The sequence below is a fragment of the Mus pahari genome, chromosome 14 (assembly GCF_900095145.1).
Source record: "Mus pahari chromosome 14, PAHARI_EIJ_v1.1, whole genome shotgun sequence".
Taxonomy (NCBI): domain Eukaryota; kingdom Metazoa; phylum Chordata; class Mammalia; order Rodentia; family Muridae; genus Mus; species Mus pahari.
The window spans coordinates 46,070,737-46,088,147 of NC_034603.1; the positions used below are offsets into that span (position 1 = coordinate 46,070,737).

A 17,411-nucleotide genomic window follows, 5' to 3' on the forward strand; every position below is an offset into this window, starting at 1 on the left:
TCTTTTCTTTTCTTTTCTTTTCTTTTCTTTTCTTTTCTTTTCTTTTCTTTTCTTTTCTTTTCTTTTCTTTTCTTTTCTTTTCTTTTTTGAGACAGGGTTTCTCTGTGTAGCTCTGGCTGTCCTGGAACTTGCTCTGTAGATCAGGCTAACCTTGAACTCAGAGATCTGCCAATGTCTGCCTCTGGAGTGCTGGGATTATAGGCGTGCACTACCACCACCAGCTGATTTTCGTTGTTATTTGTTTGTTTTCTGAGGCAGCACTAGCTGCCCTAGAACTATGTAGATCCGACTGCTCTTAAACTCACAGATCTTCTGCCTGTTTCTGGAGTGCAGTGATTAAAAGCAGGAGCCACTCTGTTTGGCTTCTCCATTTTTTTTTTTTCTTTGTTTCTTTTTTTCTTTTTTCTTTATTTTAAGGCAGCGTTTCTCTGTGTAGCCCTGGCTATCCCAGAACTCACTCCATAGATCAGGCTGGCCTCTAACTCAGATCCGCCTGCCTCTGCCTCTCTCATCCTGTGTGAGGTGTGTGCCAGCACAAACTGGCTCCAGTTTTTCCTTCAGGTACTCAGCAGCATTCCTTCTCTCACTCCTGTCCTCTCTTTGGTCCCTCAGTGGCCTCCCTATCTCATCCAGATGACGTGGGGCATAGGCTGCCTCTTTTCCTTGATGTACTTCTGAATTCCACGACCCCTCTTTCTATAGGCTATGAAATCACTTTCAGTTTACTCAACCCGGACCCCAAGTCCCACGATGTCCACTGGGACATTGAGGGGGCTGTCCAGCGCTATGTGCAGCCTTTCCTGAATCGCCTCAGTGCTGCGGGCAATTTCTCTGTGGACTCTCAGGTAAGACAGGAGTGAATTACGGAGCCTTTTTCAAAGTCTGTGCATATTTAGTGTTTATATGGGCGTCTGCGCTCCTTCTCTCAGAGCGTGATGATTTGCTTGTGTGGCTGTGTGTAGGGCAGTGTCGTGTGAGCAGGTACGGGTGTGTAGCTTGTGGGAAGCACTGTGTGCACCTGTTTATGTCTGTCAGTCCATTTATCCCTTGAGGGCAGGTTCCAGTGTCCTTCTTTCCTTAGTGTCCAGCTCAGGAAGTTTCACCAGAGTGGCTTAACAGAGCTACTTCCCAAGTACTTACTCAGCAGTTGTACCTACATGTTAAAGCCATCAGCCGCCCTTAAGGAAGTAATTTTTAAAAAGCTTTCTGAAATATGTGAACACTGTAACAATAGAGCCATAAAGAGCCCTGTTTGCTTTCAGTGTCACATCCTGTCCTTGTAGGGAAAGCATGTGTGTGTGTGTGTGTGTGTGTGTGTGTGTGTGACTTGATCAGGCCCTGCTGGTAGCAATGGTTGCCTCTAAAAAGCAGACTCAATTGGGTCTTGGGGACCCAATTTTTGTTTGTTCCCCTGTCTGGGAACCTGGTAAAATAATGTGGTTTTCTAAGTATGTATTTAATACATGCGTTTTACCTTAATTCTGTTATTTCCTTTCATACATGCACTTTGCCTGGGCCTTGACTTTGTCCTGTGTGTTTTGCTTGTCCTGAGTGTCTTCACATAGTACCTCCACTCTTAGAGAAAGCAGCCTCTAGACCTGTATGGAATGGCCTATTCCCCCTTCGCTCCACAGATCCTTTACTACGCCATGCTGGGCGTGAATCCCCGCTTTGACCCAGCCTCATCCAGCTACTCCTTGGCTATGCACAGCCTCCCCCATGTCATCAACCCAGTGGAGTCCCGGCTCGGTAAGCTCCTGAGTGGGCCTCTGTCAGGCCAGCATGGGGTTGGGGGTGGCTGGGTGCTTTGAGCCATCTGAAATGAGATCTAATACCCTCTTCTTGTGTGTCTGAAGACAGCTACAGCTTGTATATAAGCCATTTCTAAGCATTCTTAGCATTTCCACTGCTAAGCCATTTCATCAGCCCCCTTCTTTTTTTTTTTAATAATGTATCTATTTTTATTTCATGTGTATTGATGTTTTGCCTGCGTATGTCTGCATATGTGTATGTCTGTGCAAGGGTATAGGATGCCCTGGAACTGGAGTTACAGACAGTTGTGAGCTACTATGTGGGTGCTGGGAATTGAACATGGGTTTTCTGGAAGAGCAGCCGGTGCTTTTAACTGCTAAGACATCTTTCCAACTCCTTGATTTTTCTTTTTTTCTTTTCTTTTTTTTTTTTTTTTTTTTTGGTTTTTCGAGACAGGGTTTCTCTGTGTCGCCCTGGCTGTCCTGGAACTCATTCTGTAGACCAGGCTGGCCTTGAACCCAGAAATCCGCCTGCCTCTGCCTCCCGAGTACTGAGATTAAAGGCGTGTGCCACCACGCCCAGCTTGATTTTTCTTTTAACACTTATTTATTCATTTATTTCTTTATCCATTCATTTATTCATCTAGTGGGTATTGCCGGGCCTGCTGTGCTATGCACGTGGCCGTCAGTGTTGCACCTGGGAGAGTCCATCTTCTTTTTCCATTATGTAGATCATGGGGATCAAATGCAGGTCATCAGGCTTGGTGGCAGACACCTCTACCCACTGAGCCATCTCACCAGCCCAAAGGGCAGAACTTTTTTTTTTTTTAAGATTTATTTATTATATGTAAGTACACTGTAGCTGACTTCAGACACTCCAGAAGAGGGCATCAGATCTTGTTACGGATGGTTGTGAGCCACCATATGGTTGCTGGAATTTGAACTCAGGACCTCTGGAAGAGCAGTCAGTGCTCTTACCCGCTGAGCCATCTCACTAGCCCCAAAGGGCAGAACTTAAATGGACAGTTATGCTCCTTGAACTGGGTGAACCTTGAAGCAAGGATTATAATCCTTCATCGGAGGGAAGGAGCCTAGCGGGGGTGTGGCCAAGAACTGAACTGGGTTCTCCTGGCCGGGGAGAGGCTGCACCTGGATTACGATGCTGAGCCTGGAATCCCTCATCTGGTGTTCTGACTCTTTTGTCCACAGGGTCCAGTGCTGCCTCCCTGTACCCTGTGCTCCACTTTCTGCTCTATGTGCCTGAGCTCGCCCACTCTCCCCTGTACATTCAGGACAAGGATGGAGCTCCAGTGGCCACCAATGCCTTCCACAGTCCCCGCTGGGGTGGCATTATGGTAATACTCACCCTATGCAGGCCTCAGAGTCCATATTTATTGCAAGAAAACTCCTGTAAGATTATCAGGGTGGGGGTGGGGGCAGGGTGTGGCATCTGTGCCCCTGTGGGAGGAGCATACACCAGGGAGGTGACAGGGCTGTGCTGTCCTCCTTTGCCAGCCCAGCTGTCAATTTTGTCACTGCTTTCTGTACTCTGACCCTTTGGACTTACCAGCTTGCACTATAGCTTTTAGCTTCCCTGGAGGACTCCATGCTTTTACACTCTGGACCATGGATAGGAATTCTAAAGCAGGATGACTGTGGAATTTCATCAAACGTTTGAGGGGGCAGTTAGAATAATATACTTAAAGCTTCTTTAGTACTTAAGTACCTGGGTACTCAAAAGGAAAAAAAAGTTTCCTATGCCCTTGTGGCTAATACCAGAAGCCATACCCGCCCCTTCTGTCATGGCCTCTGGGTTCTAAGCAAGGATGGGCATGGTTCTGTGTGGTATTGAGGTAACCTCGTACCCCATTTTCAGGTATACAATGTTGATCCGAAGATCTATAATGCTTCAGAGCTGCCAGTGAGGGTTGAGGTGGACATGGTGCGGGTGATGGAGGTGTTCCTGGCTCAGTTGAGGTAAACTCCTGCATGATCCCCTTGGGGCTGTGGCTACAGACAGTGGGGCCATAGTCTTTGAGTATAGATGAGTGGCAGGGCAAAATGAACTCTCACCTGGCGGAGCGCTGTGGCTGTGCCTAGGTCCCCAGTGAGACCAAGGAAAGTTTCTAAGTGGCCCTCTCTTAAGGAGGACAAGCAGCTGCAAAACTCGCCTTCAGAGAAATAGGAGCCAGCTTCCCAGATGCGCTTACGGTGAGGGGGTTGTTTTGTTATTTTAGTTTTCTTTTGAGACAGGGTTTCACTGTCTAGCCCTGGTTGGCCTAGAACTTTCTATGTAGACCAGGCTGGCCTCGAACTCAGAGATCTGCCTGACTCTGCCTCACAAGTGCTAGATTAAAGGTGTATACCATCTTACCTGGCCTTGTTTCTTCATTTTAAAATTTTTTATTTTACTTTTTACTTAATGTGTATGGATGGTTTACCTGCATGTATGCCTGGTGCCCACAGAAACCAGAAGAGGGCTTTGGATTCCCTGGAACTAGAGTTACAGATGGTTGTGAACCATCAAGGGGATGCTGGAAACCCAGCTCCTCTGGAGGAACAACCAGTGCTGCTCTTAACCACTGAGCTATCCTTCCAGCTTTTTTCTTCCTTCCTTCCTTCCTTCCTTCCTTCCTTCCTTCCTTCCTTCCTTCCTTCCTTCCTCCCTCCCTCCCTCCCTTCCTTCCTTCCTTTCTTTCTTTTTTAAAAAGAAAATAGCTATTTATTCTGTGCTAACCCCTGAGTTAAGGGTGGTCACCTGACACTATGTTGAAGGTGCTAAGGAGGTGTAACTAGGAGTGTATTCTGATGATTAGCAGTACCTCCATGCACACACACCCTGTCAAAGGGGGACTATCATGCCAGTTCCACAGAGCTCAAAGAAGGGGTACAGAGAGGGGACTAAACTAAGTTGGGGCTCCCAGAAACACTTCAGCCACAGCTCCTTCTTCAGAGATCTTGGAACTCCAGTGTGGAAATGGGGAAGCCTTGGTCAAGGCGGGTTTGGACCTGCGTTGTTTGCTGCTCCTGTCTCCACTCCCTCACCCCCCACCCCGTGGTTCTCAGTAAAACTGAGTGACTGGGTCTTAGCGTTGGCACTCCTGTCCGCAGCGACCTTGGTCTTCCTGTGCCCCCCACAGGCTGCTCTTTGGAATTGCTCAGCCCCAGGTGCCTCCGAAATGCCTGCTCTCAGGACCAAAGAGTGAAGGACTCATGACCTGGGAACTGGACCGATTGCTCTGGGCTCGCTCAGTGGAGAACCTGGCCACGGCCACCACCACCCTCACCTCCCTGGCCCAGCTTCTGGGCAAGATCAGCAACATTGTCATCAAGGATGATGTGGCTTCTGAGGTAAATGTGCCAGGAAGGGGTGGGGCCAGGGTGCTTGGGGGCGTACCATCCTTAAATAAATACCTCAGGCTTCCTCTGGAAGCCATTCCAGCTCCTACTGGGAGTCTAGGTGGGGACAAATGAAAGTTTCAAGCTGCCCGTCAGAAAATAAACAACAGCCTTGTTTTGTTGTTTTTTAAACTAACTTCCACACACCTTTGTGGACTCCAGAAAACTTCAGAGGTTACTGAAAGGCCAGGCCCTTCCCCCTGCCCCACAGTCTAGGACGTATTGCTAACCCCCATCCCTCACCCTCCTAGGTATATAGGGCTGTGGCTGCAGTCCAGAAGGCGGCAAAGGCCTTAGCCCTTGGGCACCTGTCGTCCGCCTTTGCTGCCAGCCAGGAGGCCGTTACCTCCTCCGAACGCGCCTTTTTTGATCCCTCGCTCCTCCACCTCCTGTATTTCCCCGACGACCAGAAGTTTGCTATCTACATCCCCCTCTTCCTGCCCATGGCTGTGCCCATCCTCCTGTCCCTGGTCAAGATCTTTCTGGAAACTCGAAAGTCCTGGAAAAAGCCCGAGAAGATAGACTGATCGGGGCAGCCTGTCAGAGGGAGCCCTCCTGTCTAGCCACGCTGGGAGGTGGTGGGTGGAGAGGCCACGGTGAGGTCTGCTGGTGAGGGTTTGTCTCCACTCTCGCCCGTGGGCTCTCTACGGATGGCACTCCACGATGGGCTCATCTTCCCTTCCCCTCCTAGTCCCCTGGCTTGATCCTCCATGCCTACAAGCCTCAGAAGGCGCCTTCCTGATGTCCACATCTGGCTCGAACTTGAAAGCCTTTGTCTGCCTACCTCTGGACAGGGCTACCTTGTCCTTGCAGCCTGTCGGCACAGCCTACGAATGCACTGAGAGGTGAATTTAGGCGAGTACTTGGGTTGTAGCCCTGTCCTCTCCACTTCTGAGACCACCTCCCTTCTTCCTCAGCTTCCTGACAGGTGTCACCCATTGGGGACAGCCTGGTCTAGGAGGCAGTGGCTTAGGACCCGCTCCTTCTGCCTTGTGGCTAAGGTTCCCCTCTACCTTTTCAGAGAGGTAGTGTGGGACAGGAGAAAACATTTCTGACTTGGAACCCAACAGGCCTGAATCAGACTCCAACTTCTGCACTTACAGACTAGAGAGTGTGAGCTAAGCCGCTCCTCATGGAGCCTCGGGTTTCCATCTTCGGGAAAGCACTGATGATGTCACCCTCAGAAAGGGGCTGGATTAAATGTGATAAGCGTGTAAAAGTGTTCTGTATATTGGGCTCTTTAAAAAATATACATTAGGCTGTTAATAAATGTTGGTTGAATATGAGTTGATATGTATGACTGTAACTCGTTCTTGTGTGAGAAGCAGACGGATCTGTTCTAGCCCACAGGTCCTCCATGTGTTCTTCCTGCCTCCTGTCCTGAGCATCCAGGGGACGGCTCGACACCTGGGCTGTGGTGCCTGTGCGTTGTAGGGTGCCTGAAGCAGCTTTTTAGCAGGAGTTCTAGGAGGCAGTAGCTTGAGCCAGTGACAGCCCTGGGATAGCAACTCAATTCAACAATGAAAAGTATTGGGTACTGGCTTCAGGGAGCTGTGTGCTAGTGCTAGGGTGTTATGAGGAACAGCGTGTGGAGTATCTCTGCTTTCATAGAGCTGACTTTTGAGAAGGAAGGGTTGGGGAACAAGCAAGTAATTACACTTAATGTATTACAAACAACAAAAAAAATGGCTGGTTAGCTGGAAATTGAGAGGAAGTACTTTAGAACTGGGTGAGTGTTGGGGGTTGAGACCTGGGCTGAAGTCAGGACAAAGGTATCAGGGGAAGACCTTAAGTCTGCAACCCAGAGAGAAAGAGGGGAGGTATTCGGTAACTACATTGTCAAAAAAGAATCTACATTGTCAAAAAGTTCACAAGGACCCCCAGGATTCTGGCTCCATCGCTGGAGATGCCAGACGGTGGGCGGGGTGTGTGTGACCCGCCTCCCGTGGGCGTGACCAAGGCGGGACGGCACCTGGGGCCCGGCCGGGGGTGGGGCGGCGGACGCTCCCCCTTCCCCTGGCTCCAGCCGGCGCAAGCGGCGGCGGCGGTGGCAGCGGGCGAGGATCTGCGGCCCCGCGAGGCCATGAAGGTGAAGAAGGGCGGCGGCGGGACCGGGTCGGGGGCGGAGCCCGTTCCAGGGGCCTCGAACCGGAGCGTGGAGCCCACGCGGGAGCCTGGGGCGGAAGCCGAGTCCGGGTCCGAGTCCGAGTCGGAGCCTGAGCCAGGCCCCGGGCCCAGGCTGGGGCCGCTGCAGGGCAAGCAGCCCATCGGGCCGGAGGATGTGCTGGGGCTGCAGCGGATCACGGGCGGTGAGCACCGGCGAGGGAGCGCCACCCGCGGGCTGGAGGGAGAGCGCGGGAGGGGGCCCACGAGGCTCAGAGTCCAGCCCCCACCCCTCCCCCACGCAGTGCCCCTCCTCTGTGTCCCCTTACTCTCTCTGTCTCTCTCTCTCTCTCTCTCTTTGCCTCCAAGCCTGAAATCTCTATGCTCTTTCCCTTGGTCTCTTGATGCGCCCCCTCCTCTCCCTGTAGTGGCTTCTTTTCACCCCACTCCTTCTTTTTCAAGGGGCCCACCCCTTTTCCCATGGTGGAGGTGGGGCAGCAGCTGCATTTGTAACCCTTTCCCCAGTGGAGTCTTCGGAACCCTTTGAGGGTGCTCGCAGAGGAGAGTGTGCCTCATTGCAGTCTGTCTTCAGTGGCCACCTCAGGCTAGGTGGAGGCAAGGAAAACCCTCAGGCTCCCTGACGGACCCGTTATTGCCCTCACCCTGCTTCCCCGATGAAGGCTGAGACCATACTCTGCCCAGGAACGTTGCTGATACGGGTGCTTCCGGATGTTGGCTTATGGGCCCTGTGATGGGAGCAAGTGCGTGACCCCCCAAGCCAGGACTTGTTCTTTTTCCAGGGCTCTCTCTCATCAAGGGAAGCCTAGACTCCACTGGAGCTGAGTTTCTGAGCTGTGCTACCTGGACTAGAGTCCCAGAGTTTGCCCGGAAATTGGCTGTGTGACCTTGGGGATGTAGTTTCATTTGCAGGAGCATGTTTGCTGCTTTTTTTTCTATTTTCCCATCTGTAAAATGGGAACAAGAACAATGTTACCTCCCTCAAGGTTATCGTGTAAAATAAAGCCAGTCTTCTGATTTTGGACAATGTTCGGCATGCTGTGCACGCTGTCAACAGGGTTCCTTTATCAGCTGGAAGCTACACAGGACTGTTCAGAGTGGCTGCCTGCAGGCAGATAAGTGAGTGTTCAGGGCCAAGGCACCGCTACAGACAGTGCACAAGGACCAGAGAGTCTTCTGGTGAAAGGATGGCTGAGCCTTGAGGAATGGAAGATATTTGGAGAGACAGTGGTGGGTTGCCTTGGAATGGGTGGGGTCACCAGCAACCTGCTCCGGCTCCACATGTGAGCTGGTACTTTCTTTCTGTGGGACAGACATGAGTGCTAGTGTGGAAGTAAAGTAAACCCGTTAGCCTCAGGAGCAGCAGAGCCCAGGGCTCCCCGACAGCTGTGGAGGGGACCAGGATGACGGGCCTGAGCTTGTGCATCTGGGTCCCCGGGGGCCTCCCTCCTCCTTCCAGGGCTAGGCAGCAGCCTTCTTGGCTAGACCTCCTGATCACTTGCTTCCAGGGCTAGGCAGCCCTCAGTGGAGGGAGGGGCCTTGACCAGGCTGATGTTGAAGCCAGTGGGCTGCTGCCTTTTGCAACAGGAGCCCTTACAGCTTTCGCTTGGCCCTGTGAGTGGAGGGCAGGTTCACTGGCCTCTGGCCTGGATAACTGGAGGCTTATTTTGCAATGGAGGAAGCTTCCAGGTGAAGTCACAGCATGTGTGTGTCTCCCGGTCTGGAGGAAGTGGCATAGCCTGTGGAGGGTGAGTTAAGACAAGCGCCTCTTTAAGAGCCCTTTTCTGTGCAGGATTTGAAAACAGGTTTCCAGGCCTCTCCACCTTGCCTGCATCTTGTGACCCTAATCACGCAGGGCTGAGGTTTGCAGTTCCTGGATTACCAGGCCTTGAGTCCAGATTAGGAAGCTATTTGTGTCTACAAGGAAGAGCGCAGGTGGGTTCTGAGCCACTCTGGTCTGACCTTGGGTCCCAGGCCTCAGTTTTTTTCTTGGCTGATGAGGGGAAGTGTCTGCCTTCCTAGGCAGCCCCGGATCCTCGCTCCTTGTAAGGACAGAGAGACCCACAAGTTGAGTTTGCAGCATAAGAGGCTGAGTTCAGAGTGTGAGAAATCGTTCCCAGGGAGAGGAGAGGGCTCCAGGCTGGGCCCGCAGGAAGAAAGTAGGCTTTTCCTGCGAGTCGGGCAACTCGGCCCCTGCTTCCAGTTTTGCCCCCCTCTTCTCCCTCCACTCTGTAGCGTCTTTCTATAGCTTTATCTCAGACCTCAGCTCCAGCGAGCTAGAGGGCTGTCAAGAGGGCTTCCTGGAGGGGGCAGCCCCCGGCTTGGGGAGGAGACAGGCTGAAGGAAGAGAGAATGGCTTTATATTCACTTCCTTTTTCAACCACAGAGGAATAGGGGGTGGCCCAGGGGCCTGGAGGGTGACTTCCGGGCCTCTGTAGGTCAGCGGGGAGGATGTGGTACTGCAGGCTGGCAGCACCCCAGTCTCCACAGCAAGTTTCTGCTCCTCCCTAATTGTCACCAGGGCCTCCCCTAAGACTTGGTGTAAGGTTTTATGAAGCAGGAAGATCGGGAGTTCAAGGCCAGCATCTGCCACATAGTGAATTTGGGGTTAGCCTAGGCTACGTGGAACCCTGACTTAAAAACAGCAACAAAAGAATGGTTAGGGTTAGACCATGAGCTCCCCCAGGCAGTGCTTGGCTCTCTTGGTTTCCTTCTGAGCCCAGGACTCTTTGCCTTGTCCTTACCCTGCTGCACCTGCTGCGCCCACCACACCCTTTCTGCCTTGGCCTGTGTCCTTTTCTCTAAAGACCAGAAAACACTTTATTCCTGACTATGGCGCAGGGCCAAGGCCGGAACGATGACCTCTAAGGGTTCCCTCTATTTGCTAAGACTTCCTCCCATTGGGAGATCAGCAGAGGATCTATTGAGCAAAGCCAGCCCCTTCTGTCCCAGTAGCCTGGGCTTCCTGGCTTGAGTAAGCAGAGCTCCCATAAGCCGCTTAAGAGAGCTGGCCTGGCATAAGCTGCTTACGGTGGGAGGAGGGGCCAGGGGCAAGAGAACAGGGAAGGGGTACCAACCTGTCCCCATACAGTCCATGCAAAGAAAAGTTCCCTCACGACCAGCCTTGCTTGATAAATCTAGATGTCATGCCACGGGGTGTGTGTGGTGTGCTGTAACTCTCTTTCCCCCCAAGGGAGCTGCATGCTCCCTTTAGAGTGAGGTCCCCCTCAGGTTGGAAGCTTCCGGTAGGCAGGAGGTCTTGTTGTCCACAGGATGCATGCCACCCTCAGAAAGCCGAGGTTGAAGTTAAGTTAAGGGAGGGTAGGTACGGTGGGGGTGACTTTCCTAGCCTGATCCTGTGAGGCCACCTGGATGGGGCCATTCATCCCTGACGAGGTCCCCCTAACAAAATGCTGTCCCCTGTACCGTGGGGACTTCTCCAAGGCAGGGGCACAATTCTCTTTCTGGAGGGAAGTGGACAGAGGGATCATTGGAGCGAGCCACGGGGTCCCACTGAAACTGAACTGACAACGGGCGTTTCGGGGTCCCTGTTTGCTCAGTTGCTTGTCTCCCATAGACTACCTGTGCTCCCCTGAGGAAAATATCTACAAGATTGACTTCGTCAGGTTCAAGATCCGAGACATGGACTCAGGGACTGTCCTTTTTGAAATCAAGAAGCCCCCCGTTTCGGGTGAGTGGGATTGGCACACCACTGAGAGGACGGACGAGGTGGGCAGGCGCAGTGGAGTGGGCTGTCTAGGTTCTTTGAGCCACAGGAAGGTCAGAGCAGAGTCCAGGCTTGTCTGTGCGCAGGCCGACCTCTTCTTTTTCTGTCACTGTTTCTCAGGGTGGACATCTTGTGAGCCCTGTCCTGTTTAAGTACTGGTCAGCCTGCCCTCTGCTGGCCTACCTAGGAACTGCAGTCCCTAAGGCCTCCCATAGTCCTATGCACATCTCAGGGAACCCCAGAAAATTGGTGACTTTGTTGACCTAGAACCCTGTAGGTACCACTCTTCGACAAAAGTGTACCAGAACCTTCTGCAGAGTTTAGAAAAGTTTAAACAGAGGTCCTTGGGGGAGGGCGGAGTAGGGAAAGGCCCCAGCCTGAAGCCCAACTGAGCCCAGCTGGGGTCCATTGCAGAACGGTTGCCCATCAACCGGCGGGACCTGGACCCCAATGCAGGGCGCTTTGTTCGCTACCAGTTCACACCTGCCTTCCTCCGCCTAAGGCAGGTGGGAGCCACGTGAGTCACTGGGCTGGGGTGAGGGCTGGGGGAGGGGGGCGAGTGTGAGGGTGGGAACAGCCCTTCCAGAGCCTCCCCGTGGTGGTCTGCCTAGAGCCTTGGAGCCTGGAGTCCCTTGGCTGGCTGGGTGGTGTGGCGGCTACTCTCAGCCCTGCCCGCTTCTCTTAACTCAGGGTGGAGTTCACAGTGGGCGACAAGCCGGTCAACAACTTCCGCATGATCGAGAGGCACTACTTTCGAAACCAGCTCCTCAAAAGCTTCGACTTCCACTTTGGCTTCTGCATCCCCAGCAGCAAGAACACCTGTGAGCACATCTATGACTTCCCGCCTCTCTCTGAGGAGCTAAGTGAGTTCGGGATGTGTAGAACCCAAGCTGCTCAGGGGCAGGGAGTGGGGCGCGGGTGGGGTGGGGTGGGGGTGGTACCTATGCATCTGACCTCCTTACACCCATCCTGGATCACTTTCCTACCTGGCACCAGGAGGGAAACAGGCTCAGAGAGGCTGAGGAACTCTTTGAAGTGGCTCCTCTGTCCCTGCCTCCCTCTATCCCAGTTCCGGAGTCCCCACAGGGTCTGGCTCAGTCCTGACCTTTGCCCTGGATGGGCCTCTCTTGCAGTCAGTGAGATGATTCGTCACCCATATGAGACCCAGTCTGACAGCTTCTACTTCGTGGATGATCGGCTGGTGATGCACAACAAAGCAGATTATTCCTACAGTGGGACACCCTGACCCCCAACACTGCCCCTGAGGCTCTGGCCTGGACCCTGTGCTGTGACCTCTCCGACATCATCTCCACTTGGGGATGGATCCGGTGACTCTGGACCCTGAGTCAGTCTCGAGAGGAAAGATGTCCAGCATCCCCAGGCAAACCTCTGGAGCTTGTGGGAGGGGCGGCGCGGGAGGCTGGCTGTCCCCATGTTCAGGAAGGCCTCCTGCAAGAGGAGGACTCCTGGATGCCTCGCTAGGTCCACTGGGCCTGAGTTTCAGAGTAGTGTCCCCTTCTTGACCGTGACTAGATCAGGTTAGGGACCATTTCCTGTCCCTTGCCCACCACCTCCAGGCTATTTATAGTTGTCGGTTCACAGACAAAGATCCACAGTGGATACCCTGACCTCAGCCCTGGCCTCCTCCATCAGGGGCCAAGAAACTGCCCGAGGTGTGAGAGGGGCGGGTCCAGATCACAGCCTGTAAGACCTGGACAAACTGTATATAGTTTTCAATAAACCTTTTCTGTTCTTGGGTGCGGCTGGCCTGTGTGTCTAGAGGGAAGGGAAGGGGTGCAGTGGAGTGGGAGGGGTTTGTGCTGGTTGCTTTTTATCATGACGAAAGTACATGAGAAAATCAATTTAAAAGAGGCAAGATTTTACTTTTCGTTCCGAGGTTTCACTCCATGGCCACTGCATGACCCTGTCACTCTGGGCCTCTAGTGAGGCAGAGCATCATGGGAAAGTGTGCAGGAGTAGAACTGCTCACCTCGAAGCAGAAGCAGAAGCAGAGAGGGGGAGAGAGAGAGAGAGAGAGAGAGAGAGAGAGAGAGAGAGAGAGAGAGAGAGGAGAGAGAGAGATACCAAGGGGCCAAGGGGGAGGGGAGGGAGAGGGACCAAGAACAAGATACTCCTTGCAAACATTTGTCCATCTCCCTCATCCAGGCTCTCATGGTCACCTCAGTATTGCCACTGGCTGGGGACCTAAGCCTTTGGGGCAATGCCTATGTCCAACCATACTGATAAAGAGAATAAAACCCCCCACTTCCCAGGGCCTCTGGCCAGTGGCTTTTCCTGGCCTCAGATTCTCAAACATCTAAGTAGTATTTAGGACATGTTCAAGCTAGGATCCCTCCTATGATGGAGACCCAGGGTGTGGGTCTCAAGGTAATGACTTGGCAGAGCAGAGGCTGCAGCAAAGACCATCAGCTCAGGATGGGGGAGGAAGAGATTCAGGGAGGTGGCTTTGTTTTCCACTTCCTCTGACCCCCAGAGGCCACTCCTAAGTGTGCTCTGAGCCCTCATCAGAGAAGGGCAAGGACTTTGGCTAGGCCTAGAGCCATCTCCCTGCACTTAGCTATCTTGTAACACCCTTAGCCTGGCCAGTCCTGTGCATAGTACTTCTGTTAGCCTCTGACCTCTCCCAGGCCCCTCTTTTAGTGGAGGGAATTCAAGAACTGAAGGAGGAGGAGGAGGAGGCTAGCTTAGGGTTAGCAGCCTGATGCGGCAGGTTCTCTTTTCCACATACCTAATGCTAGCCTACCCTCCAGGCTGAGCACCCCCAGCCCTGGGAGGCCCAGAACGCCAGACTGTGGAGCTCTGGCTGATGGCCAGGATCTCCACTGAACTTTGGGAGTACTATTTGTATGTGTGTATATCTCCATGTGTAGGCAGGGTTCATGTTCTGTAAAGGACAAAGGTCAACACTTTATGTCCTCCTCAGTCATTCTTTACCTGACTCTGCCCCCCACCCCACCACTCGGGAATTACAGATGCACTCGACATTACCTAGCACCCACATGGCAGTTTACGACTGCCTGACTCCATTTCCAGAGCACCCAATGCTCTCTGGGACACACATGCAGACAAAACACCCATACACATAACATAAATAAATATTAAAAAAAAACAAAAAAACTTGGGTCCTCTTGCTTGAGTGGCAAATGCTGTACTGACCGAGCTGTCTCCAGACCCTTCAACTGAGAACCTGAGAACTTTTGTTGTTTTGTTTGTTTGTTTGTTTTTCTGAGACAGGGTTTCTCTGTGTAGTCCTGTCTGTCCTGGAACTCACTCTGTAGACCAGGCTGGCCACAAACTCAGAAATCCACCTGCCTCTGCCTCCTGAGTGCTGGGATTAAAGGCGTGTTCCACCACTGCCCGAGAATATTTTTGTATGCATATATGTGTTATATGTGTTCCTGGTGTGTGTTTGTACGTGGGTATGTGATATGCATGTGTGTGGAAGACAGAGGCTGACAACAGGTGTCTTCCTCAGTTGCTTTCCACTTTACTTACTGAACGAGGGTCTCTGGGTGAGCCAAGAGCTTGCTGATGCAACTAATCTTATCTAGCCAGCTTGCCTTGGAGATGCCCGTCTCCACGTCCCACAAACTGGGAGGTTGACGCTTAGCTTTTATGTGGATGCCGGGAATCTCAACTCCAGGCTTCATGTTTGTGTGGTGCTATTTCCACTGTTCCATCTCAGTTCTCCTGCTTAAGATTTCTGAAGAGGTAGAAGAAGGGGAGGCAACAAGACTTGCTGTGGCCTGGGAATAGGGGCACTATCACTGAGCTAGAAGGTCCAGGTTGTATGTCTCAGTCAGGGTTCCTATTCCTGCACAAACATCAGGACCAAGAAGCAAGTTGGGGAGGAAAGGGCTTATTTAGCTCACACTTCCACATTGCTGTTCATCACCAAAGGAAGTCAGGACTGGAACTCAAGCAGGTCAGGAAGCAGGAGCTGATGCAAAGAGAGGCCTTGGAGGGATATTACTTACTGACTTGCTTCTCCTGGCTTGCTCACCTTGCTTTCTTCTAGAACCCAGGACTTCCAGCCCAGGAATGGCACCACCCATGATATGCCCTCCCATCCTGATCACTCATTGAGAAAATGCCTTACAGCCGGATCTCATGGAGGCATTTCCTCAAAGGAATGCCTCCTGAAAGGTTATCGGGATATCAAGAGCTCAGGGATACACTATGGGGTGGTACAGATGTCCCGGAAACAATGACCAAGAGACAGAAAGTTGGGTCCTGAGACCAGGAAGGGAATAAAGACTGGAGCTGGTGATTGTTGGAGACTATGGGTCCATCAGGAATGGCAAAAGCTGTGTGGTAGCTGCTATTACAAGGTTGAGTATAAGGTCCTCAACTAACACCTGAGAGAGTCAGTGAGAGGGGAAGTGTAGTGAGAATTTTGGATTCTTTAAAAAACAAAACCAAAAAACCACAGAAGTCTGGAGAGATGGCTCAGTGGTTAAAGGGCACTGACTGCTTTTCCAGACGTCCTGAGTTCAATTCCCAGCAACCACATGGTGGCTCACAACCATCTGTAATGGGATCCAATGCCCTCTCCTGGTATGTCTGAAGACAGTAACAGTGTACTGTTTTTAAAGAATAAATAATTCTTTTTAAAAAATAAAAATAAAAAACCACAGAAATAGGAATGTGGTTTCATTTTCATCCAGGTGTGGGGATGTGGGACTGCTTCTGACTGTCCGTAGCAGCTGACTGTGATTTGCCTCGTGCTCTGATAGGGATGTGGATTTGTCAGCCGCAGATAGATTCTCAATTGTGTGACATTTGAATTCAGGGGACTTCATAGGGTATATAAATGCCAGGACCCCAAGAGGTGGGGTGGGTTGTTGATTGGTTGGTTGCTGTTGGTTGTGGTATGTTAAGTACAAAGAAGAATCAACAAGAAGAAACTAGATGTCCTGACAGTAGGCGAGGATCAAACTTGCTCCACGGAACTGGACTAATCATCAGTAAGTAGTCTAGCAATAACACCAGCCCCCTTTCCAACCCCTGACTGCATCCAGGGATCTCTTTTCTCTCTATCCCTTTCCCCTCTCTTATCTAGTGTTGAGGGACTGAAAGCATGGAAGAAAAGGGGTGGAGAAGGGGAGAAGAAAGAAGAACCCACAGAGTAGCAAAGATCAGCAAAAGGGAAGGGGACAGATACCAAATGAAGCCACTGTCCCTTGTCCCCTAACTGAGGTCTCTAAATGAAAGTGAGGCCCTGGGTACCCTGGTCCTGGCTAGATTTATGTCAACCTGACACAAGCTAGAGTCGTTCGAAAAGAGGGAATCTCTATTGAGAAAATGCCTCCCTAAGATCCAGCTGTAGGCGTTTTTCTTAATTAGTGATGGGTGGGGAAGAGCCCAGCCCGTTGTGGGTGGTGCCATCCCTGGACTGGTGGTCTCAGGTTCTATGAGAAAGTAAGCTGGGGAAGCCACAAGGAGCCCAGTAATAAAGCAGTGCTCCTCCACAGCCTCTGCGTCAGCTCCTGCCTCCAGGTTTCTGCTCTGTTGGAGTTCCTGTTCAGTATGGAAGTATAAGACTCAGATAGACCCTTTCCTCCCCAAGTTGCTTTGGCCATGGGGTTTCATCACAGTGTTAATAACTCTACCTAGGACACTGGCGGGTGTGTGTGTGTGTGTGTGTGTGTGTGTGTGTGTGTGTCAGGATTGGAGAACAGAGTAGGAGGGGAACTCACCATGGGGAGAGTAGCTAGCTGCCTGTTTTGAGTTGGACCCAGAGCCTTGGGTATCCTGGACAATTGCTCCACCACTGAGCTGTATCCTCATGGAATCCAGATCTCAGAAACCCTTAGTGGCCACAAAAGTCACAGTGAAAAGGCTTGTGGCAAGAATCTACAATTAGTCTGGGCATGGTGGCATATACCTTTAATCCCAACACTCAGGAGGTCAGCCAGAGCTACATAGAGAGACTCTGTCTCAAAAACACAACACAACAAAACAACAACGACAAAAGCAAGCTGTAATTGATGTGGAGGGGTTTTTGACAATGAGGTGGCATGGGTACACAAACTTGTCCTTGTGGTCATTTAGTGTGTGGGGCAACAAGTCTTCAGAAAATTGCAGCGAGGCGGGGCTTACACTTGAGTCAGATAGAAGACCTCCTCCCGGTATGACTGATAATAAAGGACACCCCCAACCCCCTAGCCTCCTCAACCCTCCCACATGCCTCCCACCCCTCAACCCCAAGCTTCGCACCCCAGGGAGAAACAAGTAAAGAGCAGGCTGGACTTTTAATGACCACAAGGGAGCGCTATAGTCTGCACACGTCATCACTTCATCCCTGGAGCTGGCTGGGTTCCAGATTGCCTCTTTCCATCCCTTGGGCCTGCAGGAGGCAACAAGGCTGGAAGGGAGAGAGAGAGAGAGAG

At 51.8% G+C, this 17,411-nt stretch overlaps 2 protein-coding genes across 2 annotated transcripts in view; both read left to right on the forward strand.

Annotated features, from left to right (window-relative positions):
* Pigs (phosphatidylinositol glycan anchor biosynthesis class S) overlaps window positions 1-6,441 on the forward strand; it is a 15,146-nt gene extending 8,705 nt beyond the window's left edge. Inside the window, exons 7-12 of the mRNA XM_021211902.1 lie at window positions 703-845; window positions 1,635-1,749; window positions 2,961-3,106; window positions 3,628-3,728; window positions 4,892-5,102; window positions 5,402-6,441. Of these exons, the coding sequence (XP_021067561.1) occupies window positions 703-845; window positions 1,635-1,749; window positions 2,961-3,106; window positions 3,628-3,728; window positions 4,892-5,102; window positions 5,402-5,677 (992 nt within the window). The 3' untranslated portion in view covers window positions 5,678-6,441. The remainder of the gene's footprint in view (window positions 1-702; window positions 846-1,634; window positions 1,750-2,960; window positions 3,107-3,627; window positions 3,729-4,891; window positions 5,103-5,401) is intronic.
* Window positions 6,442-7,149: 708 nt separating this feature from the next.
* On the forward strand, window positions 7,150-12,762 carry Unc119 (unc-119 lipid binding chaperone). The gene is made up of 5 exons (XM_021212719.1): window positions 7,150-7,459; window positions 10,849-10,962; window positions 11,413-11,515; window positions 11,689-11,861; window positions 12,132-12,762. Exons 1-5 carry the CDS (start codon window positions 7,234-7,236, stop codon window positions 12,242-12,244), a joined length of 729 nt encoding a protein of 242 aa, XP_021068378.1. The 5' UTR covers window positions 7,150-7,233; the 3' UTR covers window positions 12,245-12,762.
* Window positions 12,763-17,411: the final 4,649 nt, after the last annotated feature.

Bases quoted from the DNA above. Each gene is read 5' to 3' on its own strand.
- Unc119 (XM_021212719.1), top strand. From the start codon at position 7,234: ATGAAGGTGAAGAAGGGCGGCGGCGGGACCGGGTCGGGGGCGGAGCCC. The intron at 10,963-11,412 runs GTGAGTGGGATT...GGTCCATTGCAG, and splicing joins CAAGAAGCCCCCCGTTTCGG to AACGGTTGCCCATCAACCGG. The intron at 11,516-11,688 runs GTGAGTCACTGG...CTCTTAACTCAG, and splicing joins CTAAGGCAGGTGGGAGCCAC to GGTGGAGTTCACAGTGGGCG.